Source organism: Carlito syrichta, unplaced genomic scaffold, assembly GCF_000164805.1.
Source record: "Carlito syrichta isolate Samal-C Ts95f unplaced genomic scaffold, Tarsius_syrichta-2.0.1 Scaffold302367, whole genome shotgun sequence".
Classification (NCBI taxonomy): Eukaryota; Metazoa; Chordata; class Mammalia; order Primates; family Tarsiidae; genus Carlito; species Carlito syrichta.
Genome location: NW_007246463.1, coordinates 2,035,160 through 2,055,256, shown reverse-complemented (window position 1 = coordinate 2,055,256; position 20,097 = coordinate 2,035,160). Strand labels below are relative to the sequence as shown.

The 20,097-nt window shown below is 34.0% G+C and overlaps 1 protein-coding gene across 1 annotated transcript in view; it reads left to right on the top strand.

The window, feature by feature from the left end:
* Window positions 1-20,097, top strand: part of ADGRL2 (adhesion G protein-coupled receptor L2) — an 82,621-nt gene that overhangs the window by 47,677 nt on the left and 14,847 nt on the right. Inside the window, exons 7-13 of the mRNA XM_021711563.1 lie at window positions 2,340-2,523; window positions 9,607-9,732; window positions 9,997-10,202; window positions 11,324-11,497; window positions 12,522-12,731; window positions 13,663-13,883; window positions 15,214-15,280. Of these exons, the coding sequence (XP_021567238.1) occupies window positions 2,340-2,523; window positions 9,607-9,732; window positions 9,997-10,202; window positions 11,324-11,497; window positions 12,522-12,731; window positions 13,663-13,883; window positions 15,214-15,280 (1,188 nt within the window). The remainder of the gene's footprint in view (window positions 1-2,339; window positions 2,524-9,606; window positions 9,733-9,996; window positions 10,203-11,323; window positions 11,498-12,521; window positions 12,732-13,662; window positions 13,884-15,213; window positions 15,281-20,097) is intronic.

Sequence of the window (20,097 nt, the reverse complement as noted above, 5' to 3'; positions counted from 1 at the left end):
TTACTAGAAGTGAATTATTAGTAATTTGACAATGCTGTCAGTATATGTTACATATTGGTTTTTATCAGGCTAATAGGAACAGAAAGCCACTGTTTGGCTTAGAATTCTAGTCTGCTCCAGCCGGTTTTTCTCCCTGGTATAGCCAAGTAATAGGAAACATGCTGAGGCTAGCTGTGGAATTATGCTGTGCTAGTTCTGTGCGATAGATCAAAATAACAATCCCAAATTGCATTTTGTTTTGTTCTGTGAATTTTATAAGTTCCTTTTGGGGAGAGAGTTATTTTCTAGTCTTCCTCTTCAGGGGACCACAACCATGATAAATCAAACCCTGAAGAACCAATCCATACACTCTGACGACAAAACAAAAGAACTTTTGTAGTTGTACAGACTAGAAGTTAGATATTGAAAACCATGACTTTGCTAATTTTGGTTGGCAAAGTCTAGAAAAAAAGGCATCGCACAAGTTTGTATCAGGCATTGTTGAACCCAAGAACTTAACAAGAAAAGACGGTGGAGAAGTTCTAGGTAGTAATACTCTGAAAATTCCTTTTTAGCCTGCTTAATGGGAGCAAGTCTATAAATTTGAGTGTTCTGTTCACCTTTAAGGTATTAGTTAAACACATGAAATGCAGTCATTGGTATGTTGCCCGGGAAATACATCTCAAAGGGAAAAGAGTAGCCTTTTTTTGCTTTGGCAGGAAGAAACAACTTCAGGAATATGATTAGGCTAATGATCATTTTGATTCCACTAGAAAAGTACAAATCATAATAAATAAGGAGTATTTCAAATGAATAAAAGCAGGCCACAGCGAGTCATTTGTTTATGTAGTAAATTTCAGCATGACCTTAATTTCTGACCAGTGTCATTTTCAGTACGTCTCAACTGAGCTTCTCTTGTTCAGATAAGACTAATAAAACTCCTTAAATTACAAATCAGAAGCTGACTTACACAATGCAAATGAAACAAGTTCCCACTTGGTGACAGAGGATTCATTTGTAACTTAGATGAGATGCTCCAGTCTGTATTTCTTGGTGACTAATGAATCTGGCCTCAGCAGACCAATTTCTGTCCTACTCCAGTTAATGGCTGCAGCAGTATCCGTGTGAGCATTTTGACTATTCTGTCTCCCATTAGAGAGGGAAAAAAGCCTTTAATGCCACTTCGAAGTATCTTCCACCTGCTAGGAAGGTCGTGGTGGCTCACAAGGCAGACAGAACGAGGATATTAAGATGGATTAAGCTAATTAATCTTACTCCGACAGTATCCTCAAACAGCTTTTCCCCCTGCTCATTTCAATACGATACTCCAAACTAGCAGTTTATATTGTTGTTATTTGTACAGCGTGTGTTCTTCTTCCTCGGTGATTATCGTCAGATCTAAACAATTTATTTATAGGCCTAATGACACATTATGACTAGGCAAATTGAATAGAGTGAAATAAACTTAGTGATTTCAGCTTTCCAAGGCGCAGTGAGTACATACCTGCAGCAAGTGTCAGTGTAAGAGTCTGCCCTCAACTGATTGACTGACTGGGTTATATTTTATTTAATGTTATTTTGCATGGTGATAAATTAAACCTATATATATAAATATTTACGACTTGGATGTTCATGAAGTCTTTATTCTACTTTTTCTTTTGCATTAAGCTATCGATATGGGCTTTACATATTTTGATTGCTTTCTTGATTGCTTTAAAAGCAGACCGTTGTTTACATTTCTGTGTACTCTCAAGTGTTTTTTAACTGGACAAGGAATTGGGAGAGTGGAAATGTTTGCACATAATTTGTCAACTTTAAAACCACCTTCTTTCTTTTTTAAAACAAATGACAGTAGGTAAACATTGTAAGGCACAATTTTGGTTGCTATTTTTAGTTAAGGTTTCAAAAAAGTAATATGGTTTAATTTTTAAGCATAAATGTTTGTCTACTCCAGAAACAATAATATCTTCTATTTAGAATATTTAGGTCTTGAGACTATAAGTAAGATGGCTTTAGTTTTGGCCATATTTATAACAGTAATGCCTCAGGTTAGAGCCGACACAGAATATCGTATTTTTCTTCCACAAGTAAGGTATGATTAGATAAACAGAAACAATCCATGCTTCTACACTTACTCCTTATAATCAAATAGCATCACAGGGTTTTCAGTCAGTCCTATTTTGAAATGGTCAGGTATATTTCAAGTTGACCAGATATTTCTTGTTCAGGTGTCCTTCCATCTTGAAATAAGAATAAATCATCATGACAGACAAATACTACAATTGTCACTAGTCGGTGATTGAAAATCACTCTGGTTCTAGAAGCAGTCAGAACTAATGATAGTTTTCTAATGGATGCAGGCAATTGTTGACACAGTGGACAACCTTCTGAGACCTGAAGCTTTGGAATCATGGAAACACATGAATTCCTCTGAACAAGCCCATACCGCCACAATGTTACTCGATACGTTGGAAGAGGGAGCTTTTGTCCTAGCTGACAATCTCTTGGAACCAACAAGGGTCTCAATGCCCACAGATAATATTGGTAAGTGAGTCTATTGTCAGGTTTAATTTTGACTTAGCAGTTAGATGTTTAAGAGAATGATGTTTTTGTCCTGAATCTATCTATTGAGTTATTCCCCTTGTGCAATACTTCTTTTTGGTCAAATTATTTTTGTCTGATAGCAAGAGAAATCATTGATCACATTAACTAAAATTAATTCAAAAGCCGAAATCTATCTTATATCTTTAAAAGTTGGTTTTGTGTGTGTGTGTGTGTTTTCCAATTGAAAAATCACTAAAGAAAAAAATCTGAGTACTTAAATACTAGAATAAGTATTGCCTAAGTCATGAAACTGTGGCAAATGCTTTCCCATTTTATATAATGTGTTCCTGATGAATTGAAATTACTTTATGGAATGCATTCTCTCAGTCAAATATTTTAGCACACAGAAATTGAGCCAAATGTTTCTATTAAACATAACTGCCTTCAGGTGAAAATGTGGTCAGTGACTACCTCTCCCATAATGTACAATGTCAGTGCTTCGTAGATTGCAAAATAGCCTCAGATAGTTTTGAAGCATAATTTAGAATTTAAATGCTACACTGAGAGGTAGAAATCACTTTTGAAAGTATTTGGAAAAAGTACAGTAAGTATAGTAAAATATTATTAATTTAGGCTTGACCAATTTAGAATTGTTAATTATTCAGTGAGGTTGAACTCAGATGAAGTTAACAGTATCCCTTAGTGAAGTAAAAAGCTTCTCAAGCCTAAATGTAAAAAAACCCAAAATGACTTTTCTACCAACTTCATTAGGGCAGCAGATAGTGAATGAAGACTTGCTTTCTGGGATACCAGGTCTTAACATCTAATTGTGCCTGCCTGAGTTGTGGGACTTTATATAAAAAATGCAGAAAAGGGAGTATTTAGAAGAAATGGACATAAATAAAATCGATGACTTTTTATTTCAAAACCTTGAGGTTATTTTACTTAAGTATATTTTTATGAAAGAAATGAAGTATTAGTGAAATAATTGTTTCTTATTTACTGTGAGGCTTGGAAATGATAAATCATTAAAAAACTTCACACTAAGTGAAGTAAAAATAGTTTGGCATGCCTAACTGGGATACCTAGTCATGAGGAAAAGGATATTTGATTATAGCTCTGGTAGTAATATAAAATGAATAAAACTCCCCCCTTCTATCTGAGGCTTGTTTTGAGGTCAGTTCAATTAGCGATCTAATAAAATTCCCAAGATGTTCAATAAACAACACTTCTCAAATGTTTCCAGTGACATGCCTGTAAGGATAAGAGGATGTGTGGACTTGATTGTCTTAGAGAATGAGTCATAGAAATATGTATTATTTGAAGTGGCATGTTGTGACCTCAGTTTGTTTTCTAAATCTTCTGAAAGTTTTTTTTTTTTTTAACCTAAAATTGTTCTTTTCTGCCTCTTCAAGTGTGCAAGAAAATTTGATGGGCCTGGTTGACATTCTGTGTTTCCATCAGCCTTACCTGTGTAGAATGTAGAATACACTGTTATTCTGTGTCCAAGATATTTTATCAGTTTGAGAAATATTCTGAAAAGTTAAAGCTTCGAGAATACATTTTTTTCTAATACTTGTGTTTTTCAGAGTTCTAGTTGATTGTTTTCCGTGTTGATTTTTATTCTCTTAATTAAAAGACATGGTGGAGATTCTTCTGGAATGTAGTATACATTTTCCCAGCATTTCTGAAGTAATGCCTGTAATTTGCTATGTCTATATGCTGTTTGCCTAAGAATCACCGATATGAAAATCATTTTATATATTCTAGCCGTTATATATATTCTGTATAGTTGTATCTTTTTAGTTTCTAAGATACAAGCAATTTTGTGGGGGAAAAAACATTATCCATGATTTAATACAAAGAGAACATTGCTCTCTTCAGATCTGAGGACTAAAATAGCCCACTATTCCTTTATGTTTTCACTCTCTTGAGGGCATGGCTGTAATATCTTAGGTTATTGAAACAATTTGATTTTCCCCCTTAGTGATTTCTTCTTGAATCCTTAGTTTAACTTCGTAGTGTGATTTACCCTTATAATATGTGACTTCATAAAAATGACATGCCTATATCTGTCATAATTATATCTGATCGTGGCATTTTAAAATCAACTTTGAGGTATAATTTATACGCAGTAAGGGCACCTGTTTTAAGTGTATAGTTTGATGAGTTTTGACACATGTACACCCTTACAGTCACCAACAGGGTCAACATTTCTGTTACCTCAGACAAGTCCTTTCATTCAACTTTGCAGTCTTAGCTCTCCCCTCCCACTTTGCCCCACCAACTACAGATCTGCTTTCTGTCACTATAGATTAGTTTTGCTTTTTCTAGACCTCCAATTGAAGGAAATAATATGGTATGTAGTACTCTTTTTCATCTTGCTTCTTTTATGCAGAGTCATGTTTTTGAGATTTATCCATATAAATGGGAGTGTTCATAGTTTAATCCTTTTTATTGCCGGAGACTTTTCCATTGTCAGGACATGCCACATTTGGTATACCTACTCACTAGTTAGACATTTGGATTATTTATACTTTTTAGCTGCTGTTTCTCCAAGTGGTTGTCATGAACCAAGTATCTTCACTTTGAGACTAATCATTCAGTGTGGTATATGTTATTTCAGGCACACAGAAAGTGTAGAGAACAGCATAGCTTGGTATTTTATTGTATTTGCTTCAATTTGGGTGGGGGGACAGAAAAAAAAGGACATAGATAATGTGGAAGCTCCCTGGATTTCCTCTTTTCTGGTCAGATCATGAAGAAGATAACTATCATCTTTAATTTATTTTTAGCATTGGTAAACTTTAAAAATATTTTTGCCCAACAAGAATAGACATGTAATACTTTTCATGTTTTTAAGATTCATGATTTCACATTGTAAATGTAATTACTAATTTTTTTCTTACCTTTCTATTTTCATATGTATATATGCTGACATGTGCCTCTCTGGTTTATTCATTTGACCTTTCTAGGAAGGTACCACGATTATTTAAATGTAATATTGAAAAAGCAGTATTGCAATGGAAGTTTTTATATGCCTTCTTGCTCCTATGTGCACTTTTCTAGGTAGGGCACACACACAAAACACACATACATCTAGAAACAGAAGTTTTGAAGGATAGAGCATGCCCATGCAGCTTCAACCTCAATGAGCAATGCCAAACTATTTTCTCTTTGTTTTGCCAATTTGCATTCTTACCAGTAATACCATCACTCTCATTGCTAGCACTTTATTATTGACATAAATTTTGTCAGTCTAATGAGTTTGAATTGATTATGCTATTGTTTTAATTTGCAGTTCTCCTGAAGACTTAATGCCGTTGACTTTTTAAAAATGCATTCATTGCCTGTGTTCATTCCTCTCCTGTGACTTTTCTGTCCACAACTTTTACTTATTTGTTTACTTTTTGAACTTCTCCGTGTATTCTTGACATGAATTCTTTGAGGATTATATACTTAACAAATGCTTATTCTCTTTATGCTTTCTCTTTTTAACTTTTTTAAAGGTATCATTGTTTTACAAAATAATGAAGTCAAGTTTATCAGTCTGTTATTTTAAGGTTGGGGCTTTTGGTATCTGGTTGAAGAAATATTTTTCCTTTGGCTTCCTGCTTAAGAAAATTTTCTCTACATTGAGTTTTATAAGGATCTTAGACTTTCCTTATAAACCTAAAAGCTTTGCCTTCTTATGTGTTTAATCCACCTGAAATTTACTTTTAATTATGATAATATGATATGACAGAGGCAACAAAATTGATTTTTTTCCCCTATGAATAGCAATTGTTTCTCTACTTTTAGTGCATAATCCATTCCTCTCCCTAGTGATTTGTAATGATATCCCACATGTTAGGAGAGTCTGTTATTTGCTGCACTTTTTTTCCCCCCAATATTCTTATTATCTGTTGAGTCTTTCAACCTTGTTCCTTGAGGAATTGCTTTAGCTGCTTTTTCGGTGTGTATCTTCCATATGATTTTTAAAATCAATGTGTCAAGCTTCAGGCACATAAACATCTTGTTGAAATTGTAATTAGAATTAGACTGAGTTTGTAAATTGATTATGAAAGAGGTGCCAGATTGAGCTGTTGAGTTCTCCCAAATAAGACCATTGTATAATTCTCCATTTGGGTCATAGGTATTCTTATAGAGTTATGCATTTTTCCCATTAGTGTCTAGCTTTATTACTAGGCAATTTATACTTTTTGTTTTTATTATAAGTAGTATCACTGTTTAAATTACATATTCTGAGTTTGTTGCTTGTTACCTAAAACACAGTTGATTTTGCTGATAGCAGCCTTGCTAAATTCCTGCTACTTCTTATAGTTTATCTGTAGAGTTCCTCATGATTACTGTGTAGTTATTTATGTTTACTGTGAATAAATGTTTGCTTTTTCCTTGCAATCTTTATATTTTTTATTTGTTTTCCTTGAATTAACTGCATTAGCTGGGTCTTCTAGTTCAGTGCTAAATAAAACCTGTGATAGTGATTGTCTTAACTTTAAAAGGAATGCTTCTAGAGTTTTTCACCATTGTTTGTTATATAGGTTTTGGATAGATAATCTTTGTCTCATAGCAAAACCTTTATCTGGTCAAGGAATTTTCCTTGACTCCTATTATTTTGTAAATTTTTAAATATTTTAATACTGTGTTGAAATTTATTGAATTCTTTCTGTGAATAATTTTTCTTCTTTAATTTCTTAATTTGATGAATTGAGTTAATGCATTTTCTACTGTACTAATTTCCACATGCCTTTTTTGAGTTAAACTTAATTTGTTCAGGATATTACATTTAAAGTGTGTGCATATTTTATTAAAGATTTTTTGCATCATCTTAATGAATGAAAATGTCCTGTAATTTTTTTTTATGCTGTTTTTTATACTCATTCTGCAAATCTTGTGAAATGAGTTAGGACACAATCTTTTTCTGTTTTCTGAAGCAAAAAATAGAATACTTGTTTAAAATTCAGTATATATTTAACTATCAGTTGATTTTCTTTAATGTTATAAACTATTAGGGTCTTTAAATTTATTTTAGTTTTATTTTTCTAGAAAAACATTCTGTATGTTTTTAAACATATGTATTTGTTGGATGAAGTTCATTATTGCATTTTCTTATGTCTTAAAAAATACCTACTAAGATCTGTAGTAATGATTGTGTTACTTTAAAAAAATTAAGATTTTTTTTACTATGAATATTTTTAACCTCTCATAAGTAAATATCTGTTTAATGAAATTAAAGTTTGACAAGCAAATATGTTTTTAATGAAATTAACTTTTTGTACATGTATATCTGTATTTGAGATGATCCATAAAAAAGATTTTCTTCTTTCACCCTGTCCTCTGTCTTACGAATAATTAATAATTGATAGTTCCTTTCAGTGTGAGGAAGAATCGATTACTTTTATCACTCTTCTTCCCCCACCTTTAACCTTGGCCCTCCACATATGGAATCTGTGATATGAGAACAGATTACTCACCTACCCACCTGCTTAACCTTTTCATGAATGTATCAATAAGTATTTCAATCAGTTTCTGCATCTGATAGAATTCCAAGGGCTACATAGCTCTCATTATAAACTTGCATTTCACGGGTTTGGCGTGTGGCTTAATTGCTTACAGAAATTTATAAATGTTTTAATATTTACAGCTAAATTTATATATATTTTACAAAACAAAGTTATCGAAGATTAAAAAATAAATTAGTGTCCAGGAATTAGTATATGAGCCCAATTTTTGTAAGCAGAAAAGGGGTTAGTGTTAGGTGAATTCATCCTGTTTGTATTCATCCTGTCTGTATGTTTAAGCACAGACATAGCTATGCAATGATACAGACATTAGAGAAGGTGAAATTTAGAGAAAAATATGTGGACTGTGGTTTTTGAAGTTTTTTTTAAAGAGTATGTGTTACTTTTTAATTCCAAATATATGAAATTAATGAGTTTTTCATCTGACTCCTTGGAATTATTAATAAAATGTCAGTACTGTAATTACTAATATAAGATAGTTAACTTTTGTAGACGCATCAGTACTTTTTCATTCTTTTTAAAAATCAAAATAAATATTTATATAAAATATTTGCAGTCTATAAGAATTACCAGTAGACAGTAAACATTTTTAAATGAAGTTAGGCAACATTGGCCTTTTTAGCAGGTAAATGTTCTTAATGTCATGCATTGTTTTCCTTATGTGTTTTTCAATGTCATTACTTGACTGGAATCTTGAAAGTGTAGATTAGGCTGCAGTGGTTGGCAAACTTTTTCTTTGTAGGTGCAGATAGCGTATATTTTAGGCTTGGCAAGCCATGTGTTTCTCTTGAAAATAATTTACTGGCTTTGTAGCACAAAAGCGACCATAGACAATATGAAAATGAATAAGCACTGTTGTGTTCCAATAAAACTTTATTTACAGAAGCAGGTGGCAGGCCAGATTTGGCCCACAGTTTCTCCTTTGCCCAACTTGAGCATGTAAAATGATTGACAAGTACTAGTGAGAATGAGTGAGAAGTTTTAACATAATGATAAACATGTTCTCATACGTACGCTGTGCTGGCTGAATACTTTCAGAACTTAGAAAAAAATCTATTACTGCAAACTGACCTATGTAATTTTACATATTAAAATGGATCATACTTAGAAATAGATGTAATAGTCATTCAAATTTATAATTCATATTTCGTTTTACTACTGCCAAGTAGTGGTCATTGAAACCTTACCTAACAAAGATTTTTAAAATGTCATTTTGAAATATTTTTGTTTTAACTTCATGGTTTAAATATAAAACTTTGAAAGTTACATACATGAATTTATACACTGTCCATACACATAGACTAAGCGATTGGAATTAGTGCAAAAGATATAAAAAATATGAAAAGATGTTAAAATGATTATATAGGATTTTTTCGATAAGTCAGAGTTTTAAGACTTCTTGGAGTAATTTTGTTGTTCATGATTTTGTTGAAATCTAGCAATAAGATACTATAAGTAGACATAGAGAAAGTAGTAGTTTCTATTCAATGATCTTTTGCCTCTTTGTAGTTAGACTGAACGCTGATTTTTTTCTCCTCCTTGTCTTTACCTCATCCAGTCCTGGAAGTTGCAGTCCTCAGTACAGAAGGACAGATCCAAGACTTTAAATTTCCTCTGGGCATCAAAGGAGCAGGCAGTTCAATCCAGCTCTCTGCAAATACTGTCAAACAGAATAGCAGGAATGGTGAGATGGAAGTCGGGGGATTGACGGGTTTTTTTTCTTGTTGTTCAGTTAAACCTATTAATTCTAAAATGCTATTATGTATTTAACTCCTTATTTAAGAACAACGGACTAATATTTAAAATAATCCTTTACCCTTTCCCAATAAACTTAATCTAACTAAATATTCTATAAGGACTCTTTCACGGTTGATTCTCATTTTAGAGTATCTTAGTTGATTCACAAGCTCATCTTCTGTATGTCATATGACTATTTTTACCTTCCTAGGACTTGCAAAGTTGGTGTTTATCATTTACCGCAGTCTGGGACAGTTCCTTAGCACAGAAAATGCAACTATCAAGCTGGGTGCTGACTTTATAGGTCGTAATAGCACCATTGCAGTGAATTCTCACGTCATTTCAGTTTCAATCAATAAAGAGTCCAGCCGAGTATACCTGACGGATCCTGTGCTTTTTACCCTGCCACACATTGATGTAAGTTAATGTATGCTAATGAAGTCGCGGAAGGTTATGAAACCAGAGCGGAAGGAGAGAAAAATTGATGTGCTGGAGCCGAGAGAGAGGACTGTGGAGATGGGAAGGGGGAAAGAGAGACTTTTCCTTTTGAATTGTAAATGTTGGACCAGGTCAGAAGCGCAAGTTTATTTAAGTCTGTGAACATGAAAATTAAATGAGCTGGGTTCAGTGATTATTAGAACTTAAGTGTATTCTTAATGAAAGCTAATTCAGTAATCAACAGGAAAATGTAAATGGCTCTAATTTGTTTTCAAATGAAAATTAACTCTTACCTTAGCAGCGGGATAGCTGAGTATTAACTCTTAGGACTCTGCCTCTTGAGTGTGGCAAGTTTCTTGTTTTTTGTTTTTCAATTTGTTTTACCTGTGATATTTGACACAACTGTGATGAAATATTGCATTTAAAAAATATAGAATCGAGGAGACAGGATTCCTCCGCCTTAAAATGCAATCTGGTACTGAAGTAACTACACTATTTTGGAAGACTGTCAACAGAATTTCTGGCTATTGTTATAAGTAGAATGATTTAGGTGCCCACAGATAACAAAACAGATTTCCAGACATGGCAAAGAAAAATAAATTTGAGTAGCTTTGTTACTCATATTAGCTTCAGTTGATTCACTGTTAAGAAATTTGAAGTACTAACAACATGATTCTAATTGGTGCTAATATGTCTCTTAGAACTAACCAAAGATGAACCCAAAATTGAAAGTGGATTTTTAAAATACTTGGTTCATACAGTTTTCTGAGAACAAATTTATGGTTCTAATTTTATTAGAAAGGAAGAAAAAAATATATTCTAATGTACCATCAATATGTAAAATCATAAAATGGAAATGGTAATTGTATAAAATGAGTCTTTGGTAATTTAGAGTACACTTTAGAGTGTTTCGGACTATAAAGCCCCTTTTAAGCTAGATAGCTGCTTGTATAACGTAGTCCACAATTTTGCTGATGAAAAACTTTATAGTCCGAAACATGCAAAGTTTAATCTAAATTACCTTTTATACATATTAAACAATTGCTATTGCCATCTTAGAGTATAAAATCCTAATTTTATCTTGTCATTTTATTTCCCAGCCTGACAATTATTTCAATGCAAACTGCTCCTTCTGGAACTACTCAGAGAGAACTATGATGGGATATTGGTCTACCCAGGGCTGCAAGCTGGTTGACACTAATAAAACTCGTACAACGTGTGCATGCAGCCACCTAACCAATTTTGCAATTCTCATGGCCCACAGGGAAATTGCAGTAAGTATTCACACTTCTAATTAGTAGCAGAGAAAAACCTCTGATTCAAAACAGCCTGTGTAATAGACCTGTCTTTGGGTGCTTATTGTAACTAAAAAACAAAGTAATGGGGATTTCTAATCATTTCTACACTGTCCATATATTTTAAGAAGTCGTGGGTTACTTCTCAAAATCATGTGCTATATCTTTGAATGAAAATTAACTCTTACCTTAGCAGTAGGATGGCTGGGTATTAACTGAGCATTACAGACTTGTTCTGAATTTTTCTCCTTGGGGCAGGTGTTTGGTAGAGGCAACCTGGGATTTTAAAAAAAGAATAGCATTAGGTCTTACAAGAGTGGCAGAAGTCTCTACAATTTATCCGCTCTTCTCATCTTGAATGTTTGAATGTAATTTTACAACTTTCACTTTAAGTTTCCTAACCTCTTTGCGCACCGTGCAAAGCTGCAGGATTTTGAAAAGCCAAAATGGCTTCTGAAATCCATCTCGGTATTCTTTCTTATGATTAAGCAAATGATGGCCGGAAGATAAAAGTGTTTTAAGAAGTATGGTACAAAAATCTCAAGTCTTTGGTATACTCAGCTCTTCATTATGTGAATGTATAAAAGCCCAAGGAGAAAAATCAAAACTTAAAACTTGGCTTGTTTGTTAGTCTGGAAATACCATTTTTAAATGCCATTATTTTTTATCATAACCAAATAGTTTTTATTCTGTCATGTAACTATTTTCCATATGTTTGTGTAGTTCATTGAATCATTTTTGAATAATGGGGCTCTTGCATTATTTTCTAGGTAAAATCTTCCTCTTTCATAGATCATCCTTTAAATAGAAAAGTCAATAAGATAATATTGAACTTTATTATATGATCAGAATTTCTTTTTGGTATTGAACCCTGTTTGAACATAAATGAGTATTATTCTTCAAAGTGTTCAGCAGGAAACATGAGCTCTTTGTGTGAAAGCTGTCTTTCCTCTAGCGGACGTGGGGCAGGAATCCCAATGTTCCTCTGTCTTCTTTTTTTCAGTATAAAGATGGAGTTCACGAACTACTCCTCACAGTCATCACCTGGGTGGGAATTGTCGTTTCCCTTGTTTGTCTGGGCATCTGCATCTTCACCTTCTGCTTTTTCCGGGGTCTGCAGAGTGACCGAAATACTATTCACAAGAACCTTTGCATCAACCTGTTTATTGCTGAATTTATTTTCCTAATAGGCATTGATAAGACAAAATACACGGTAAGCACCTGCCATGTTTATTGACCTTGGGTCTCTGAACATTATTTTAATAGGTGTGAATCCACATAGGATGCTGATATTAATATTTGATTGTGTAACTTATTATAGTTGATATAAGCAGTATGGGAAGAAAATTTGCAATAGATTAAGAGACAGCCCAGTTCCTAAGGAATATTATTATGAAGTAATTTATTTTGTGTATTAAGGTACGGTCGAATGTTTCTGGCTTTTTATTAAGACATGCATTTTGGATAGAAGAATGCTGAAGATAATGGAATGTGGAGATGCTATTTTAAAAATTCTTATTTTGCTTACATAGTCGTTCTGGCCAGTGATTCCTTCTTCATGTTCAAAGCCATTTATTCATCGTGAGGTCTCAATGTCAGAAATAGAACTTAATTATTGAATGTTTCACCCTGTATTCATCTGCACTGGGATGAATTTAAGAACTCCAGATATGGTGGGAAAATAATCCTAGGTAATTGGAGCCAGGGTATTTGTCATTAAAGCAAAGTTTTCAAATTCCATTATAGGAAAAAATAGAAATTGTATATTTGCAAACAACTGTCTCAAAGACTTGTGAAGCAAATCACCTCCACGTGGAATATTCAGTTTTCATAATAGACAATCCAAGGAGAGAAATTACATGTTTTCTTCTCTGATGTTTAATTTCACTAAAAATAGCAGTGCCTTATAGTGATCAAATCTAGCACAGTTGGCTTTATACTCTGTAAGAATTATAGTCTTCAAATTCGGTAGTCTTCATAACTTGTTTCCATTTATGAAAAAAATGTTTTGAGGAAGCAGTAGTGTACTCTAAATAATGTATTTTAAAAACAGTAGTGATTTTCGTGAGCGAATATCTGATAGCTTTAGAGTGAACTGTTTGCATTCATTTTTCCTTTGTGTTTTTTGCTCTTTTCCTTTATAGATTGCATGCCCAATATTTGCAGGACTTCTACACTTTTTCTTTTTGGCAGCATTTGCTTGGATGTGTCTAGAAGGTGTGCAGCTCTATTTAATGTTAGTTGAAGTTTTTGAAAGTGAATATTCAAGGAAAAAATATTACTATGTTGCTGGTTACTTGTTTCCTGCCACAGTGGTTGGAGTTTCAGCTGCTATTGACTATAAGAGCTATGGAACAGAAAAAGCGTAAGTAATTGCAAGTGACCTGAGTGTTTTTCAAGTGAATAATTTTTTAAAGCCTGTTAGCTGTCAGTGAAGGTCCCTGACAGATTAAAATAGCATCTGAAAGCTTTATTGGTAAGAGAATAGTCATACCGCGCACACATTACAATCAAGTCTTTTGTAATTTTCTAGGTTCAGAGAATTTGTACCAGAGTACAAATTCTGAATTATGGACTTTTCTTTTTAACACAAAAGATTGACCTGAAACAAGTTGAAAAAGTAAATAACTTTTTGGCTTTCGAAAGATATTAAGTAAAAATTCTTCTGAAACTTAAGGCAGCTGACAGGTTTAACCACTTCTTTTTAAGCTAATGCTTCATTTGGCCCCTGGTGTAGCCAACACTCATTCCAGTTTGTGGCGGGAGCACATTCTATTCCATATGTTTTACTTTGATAATATTTTATCAGGCAGTTTGAAAGGATTAAAGTAAGTCACTGTTTTTCATTTAGAAAAATATAGATATTTACGGAACGTGTCAAAAGGTAGACCTAGCCATGTTTCCAAGGATTTTATATGCTAGAGGCATGATTTTCCCTTCCAATTCTGTTTTTTTATTTGTTTGTTTTTCCTTTGATAAAATTAGTTACATAAAGATTCTTTGGACTAAAGAAAGCTTTTTGACTATACAGATTATGAAAGACAAATAAAAGAAGTTCAGTGGAGATTCAATGTTATGTGAAAAATGAACCACGAAGTAAAATCTGTCTTAATAAGTTTATGTATCATTTACCCTAACACTGTATGAGTTCTGTGCTTTGATTTATTTTTCCAGTACTGGCCCATTCCTGGTAGAGGTATTATATTTATTCCACACGGTTTTGCAACGAACATAACATCTGAACAGGGGCTTTTGGCAGGGGTGGGTCTGTAGTGTTCCATGAATTAAGCACTTTAGCTCAGTCAGATACAAAAGGCACGTTTTGAAGATTACATGTAGAACTTTAAAATGATGAAGCCATTTGGAATATTGAATTTCAAGTCTGTCTTAGGAAAATCAGAGATTATAAGTATTAAGGGGTGGGTGGTGTTTATTGTTTTCTCCCTGCAAGCACAGTTTAGTACTCTTTTTATCAAATATAAAACCAGCAGGTTGAAGTAAATAAATTGCTATCCTTTGTTAAGTCAAAACCAGCAAATAATTCAGAGCTGTTAGAGTTCGTGCACATGATAAATGAGTTTTCAAAGACAAATGTAGAGACAGTTGTATTTTTTAGGTATTTAAAATTCTGTTTTCCTTGTGATGGTAAGGATCCATTGAAGCTACTAATGCTTATACGTTTCTTTTCATTACAGTTGCTGGCTTCACGTTGATAACTATTTTATATGGAGTTTCATTGGACCTGTTACCTTCATTATTCTGGTAAGCAGACTCTCTTTTCCCTTCCTTTTTAGCTTGCTGCTTTGGCAGTGCTAGTCAAACAGGTACTGTTTGTTTTTTGTTCATGTATCTGTGCATTCTAGGATTTACAAATATCTATCTCAAGAGATCTTGTTCTACAGTGTATTTTAAATATATGCCATTATTGAGAGTGTGTACACTTCCTAATTAATACTATTTCTGAAAATCATCATTCCTCTAAAAAGTAGTTTTTCTTATTTCCAATTCAATATACTGAAATAGGTCATAATCTAAACAATATACTTCATATAAGCTCTGTTAAGAATGTTTCAGAAAAGTAAAAGAACACTCACTCCCTTAGTTTTTATGATCCTAATTTTCACATAGTTTTTAGTACTTTTAAATAGATGACCACACCCTAAATTTTGTTTTAGGGCATAAGTTTAGATTAATGAATGACTATTAAGTCGACTTTAAACTCATTAGAAATAAAATTACTTTTCTAAGACAGACTACCAAATGAAAGTATTGATTTTTAAGAAATATTATTTTTAAACAAGTTTGATTCAAGCTAAAAATAGCGACATTAAGATATTTTAAAACTTTCTACACTATCCTTAGTCATTTGAAATATAGTTGAAAAAAAGAGTGAGCTAAAGTATCTTGGTTTTGGTATTTAAAACTTTCAGTCGTAGCACTATGCTGACAGTGATGGGTGCTATTAACCATTATAAGATTAAAAAGGAAACAAACACAAGTAAATATTACCTATATCTTTTTGTTTCTATTTTAAGGATTTTTTTTCTTAACTTTTTTTCAAGAAAAGTGATATTCATGAGCTCTTTAGGATTTTTTTTGATAGTTAACTAGTGCTTCATAAAATTGCAAAAAAACTTTCAGTTTAAAAAAAAGTAAAACCTTTTCGAGTGGATGCCTATTTGTCATTAAAGTTAATCATTTAACACAATTACTTACACAAAGCGAAATGAAACTTTGAGATGAATCCTGTATGAATCAAACTGGTAAAACATTCTCAAGTATTCCCAGGAAAGCTGATTCTCATCAGAGTTATTCGATCCAGATGATTGCCCCAGTTTTCGTTCTTGGCGTCCTTATGTTAATACAGCCTAAGCCTATCTAGAATCTAGAGTTAAACAACAAACAGCTGATGGGAAGAGGCCTGCTCCTTGAAGACACAGCCTTTTTTTTTCCCCCTTCCCTCTAAGCTCTTGGTCAAATATGTTTATACTTTGAAAAATATAGACTGCTTTAGGGATATTTGGTCTGTGAAAATAGCATGTTTCTTTCTTTCATACTTCAGTTTTGTTTATATCTCTGAAGATAACTACTGACTTTAGAGCATTAAAGAAAAATTTCACTTAGCAAAAGGAGTTAATGTTCACACCGGTTCATTTTTGAGTAAGAAAAAAAGGTGAAGGACATTCTTTTCACTTTTCTTCACACTGCCTGTTGATAGTGAGTGCCGGCTCTTGCTTATTCATCTTGTTCTTATTATCCTCTACCAAGTCCTTTAGATTGAGATGGGAAGGGCTTTTTGGAACAGTGTTTCCAACTTACAGACAAACAAAAAACACCAGCAGGTAGCAATCCCAGTAGAGAGCTCCTTGGAATTCTCCCCTGCAGATGCTTTGTGCCAACACAGAGCGTAGTGTAGGACTGCCAAGCAGTGACTTGATCTAACCTAAATGGAAATGTGATATGATTGCCAAACTTATGTTTGTTAAAGACACATTTGTCCACATGTCTCCCTCTGGTGATTTAAGGCATTTAAAACTGAATTCAGATACAAATCTTAACACTATAAATAATGTAGTATACTGTCCTTTTAAGGAATACTATGACAAAAATTACCTATTGATATTCCTAGAAAGTATAGCTTTGCCTTTTCCAGGTTTTTGAAGTAAAACGGTTTCACTTAGTTGTATTAAATAGGTGTACATTTTAAATATTAATCTATGAAGAAAAATAATATACTAAGGAAGATAAAACTTCCTACTTCTGCGTTTCTGTAGGATGTCTTGCCTACAGGCACTAGAGTTATTATATCTATGAGAAAAGTGCTGGTAAGCAATGAGCAGTGGGAAACCATTAGTATGCCTGAAATGGTTTAATGAAAGCTTGGATCATGACACGTCAGGAGCTGTTCTTATCATTTGGACAGCTCCATCTGCATCGTTAATAATTAATTCAGTTCAGTAAGAGTTCAGCTCACACACTCATTTAGAAGTCTTCTTCAGAGAACACCTCTCTGGCTGCTAGTCCCAGGGAGAAACAGGTTTCTGCTTGGCTAACAGCAAAGATCTGGAGATACAAGGCTAGTGTGAGAGTTGCATTTGCCAGGTAGCAAAAGCTCCAGGGAGGACAAAAAGGGTCAGAACATGTGCAGTTCAGCTAGGTTACTTCAGAGCGATGTTTCTGTTCCTCTGTCTTATCATATCCATGTCAGCACTGCAAGCTGTGGAATGAATTTTAAGCTGCTAAGCTCAGACGGATGTGATTCAATTGAGCAGGCTGATGACCATAAAACAAACTGTGCACTCCTGTAATCTGTGGTACCTTTTTATTTTTTTCAGCTTCTTTGTTGCTGTTAGTCAATACGGGTGATGTTTAGTTGTACTGTCATTACGCAGTGTTGAATATTATCAGCAAATTATATTGGCATGCTGTTATAGATAGTAATTTGTGAAATTATTTTGGGGGAATAGGTAAAAGAGTGATATTTGTCAGCAGGAGAGAAAGAATGCCCGAGTTTGATGGTGACTCTTTTTGGCTGAATAGAAATCTTTTCCCTGGGATTTGCCCTCATAGAGTTCTGTAAGAGACACCTATCGGTCTGTTTATCTGTAAACACACATGCACACACCCACAAATGCCCACAGGGCTGAAATCTGATTGATTCTTGAATGAGTTGCTTGTCTTCAAAATGATGATCATTATCATGGGCATTTGGGCTGGTGGGTTGATGTGCACATGTAACACAGTCCTAATGTCTAGTAGTGACTTCTGTGTGAGGAATTGAGTAACTGCATGTACTTAACAGGCCTGACAAATCTTTGGGGACATAGCTATGGCTCCACCTTTTTTCCTTTCTCAACCTACTCCAAAATATAATGTTGAAACTCAGTGGCATTTGTACAGGAAAGAAAAAAATGGACAATAGGAGGGGTCAAGGGTGACCGAATTGGAATTGAGGGGAGAGGATAGAGCATGGGTGTGATTTCTTGTATTTTTTAAATGCATACCAAAGGCAGGACAGTAGATTGGGAAAAAGTAAAAGTAAGAAGGAGAATGAAATCACTTCTACTACCAGAAAGTAAAAAGAAACAGCAGCACTGCACAGAAGTGCATTTATGTCATGAGAAAAATGCAGAGGAAAGGGGGCCTTCCCGTCAGATTTCAGAGGCTAGATTCGTGTCGAGTTTAACTATGAGTTTCTTGACCATCTAAATGCCAGCGCATTGGCTAAAAGTTTTATTTTCAGTTTTTCACACTGGAGAATTTGCGGACACTTGGAAAATAACCTGAGAGCCAAAGTCCTTCAACAGTTTTATAACTCTGTTTCCAAAAATCTTAGTGGTCATTGGAAGAGATTCACATTTAGGTCTTTTTAAAAATTTCATTTTAAGTATGTTAGAAACCACAGCTTTTTAAAACTTTCTTTTTCTTTTTACACTGTGAGGTGTATATGTTTGTGTGATATCTAGGTATGTGAGAGTAACTGACGTAAACAGATTTGGAGAAACACAACTAACTGTTGTGGCACACACCTTGACTTGTTGGAAGTGTGGGCATTTTTGCCAGTTGTCAGTCGTGGGATTGTCATGTTTTCAAAGGAAATGGAGAATAAGTTAATTCTGGCAAATCCATCAGGCAGAAATCATTTGAGGAGTATACCTGTTACGATATTTAGGATTTCTTTGAGGCCACATTTTATGTATTAATTTATTATTTATCTTCAATTCACTCGTCTCTGAGTGAGTTTTAAGTTGAATGACTTTTTTGAGAAAGGAAATCCTTTTTTATATAGACCTAGTATGTCTTTGTTTTGTTAGAAGAATCCTAATTTTCTCACTCAGAATCAATTGGTTAATTCTATTTGGAAAGACTGTGTGGGCTGTGGAGCTAGACCACAGTATATATTAAATCTCAGCACTGACCTTAGAGTAGCTGAGTAGTCTTTGGCAAGATACATCTCAGTTATTTGTGGAAGTGCTGCCTGTTAACCTCTGGAGGTAGGATTATGGCTACTTTTTTCCTCTAATGTTTTCAATTTTCTGAACTTGCATCGTGAATATATTATATGTGTCACTAGAAAGATACACAGAACACATATATAATGTTAAAAACCTCTGTTGAGTGAAGGGGGTGAAAGAGAAGAAATGCACCAGTCTGTTATTGAGATAAGTTTTCTGTGGCACTTTCAATTTGGTTAGTCTTAACTGGAAAAAACGACTTTATCCTATATCAGCCTTAATTGTATTTTTAGATAGATAAGTTTAATTCTGTTCTTTCAGTTTTGTTGGAAAAATTTAACCCGATTTTCTCCACTGAAAAATATTTGATTTTTTTTTTTTGAGTTGGAGTCTCACTCCGTTGCCCAGGCTGGAGGGCAGTGGCACACTTATTGCCACCCCAGCGTCGACCTGCTGGGCTCTGGCGATCCTTCCGCCTCAGCCTTCCAAGTAGCCGGAACTACAGGTGCTCACTGCCACACCTGGGTCATTTTTTTTTTATTGTAGAGATGTGGTCTCACCAAGTTGCCCGGGCTGGTCTTGAACCCGCTGGCTCAGGCAATCCACTCGCCTCAGCTTCCCAAA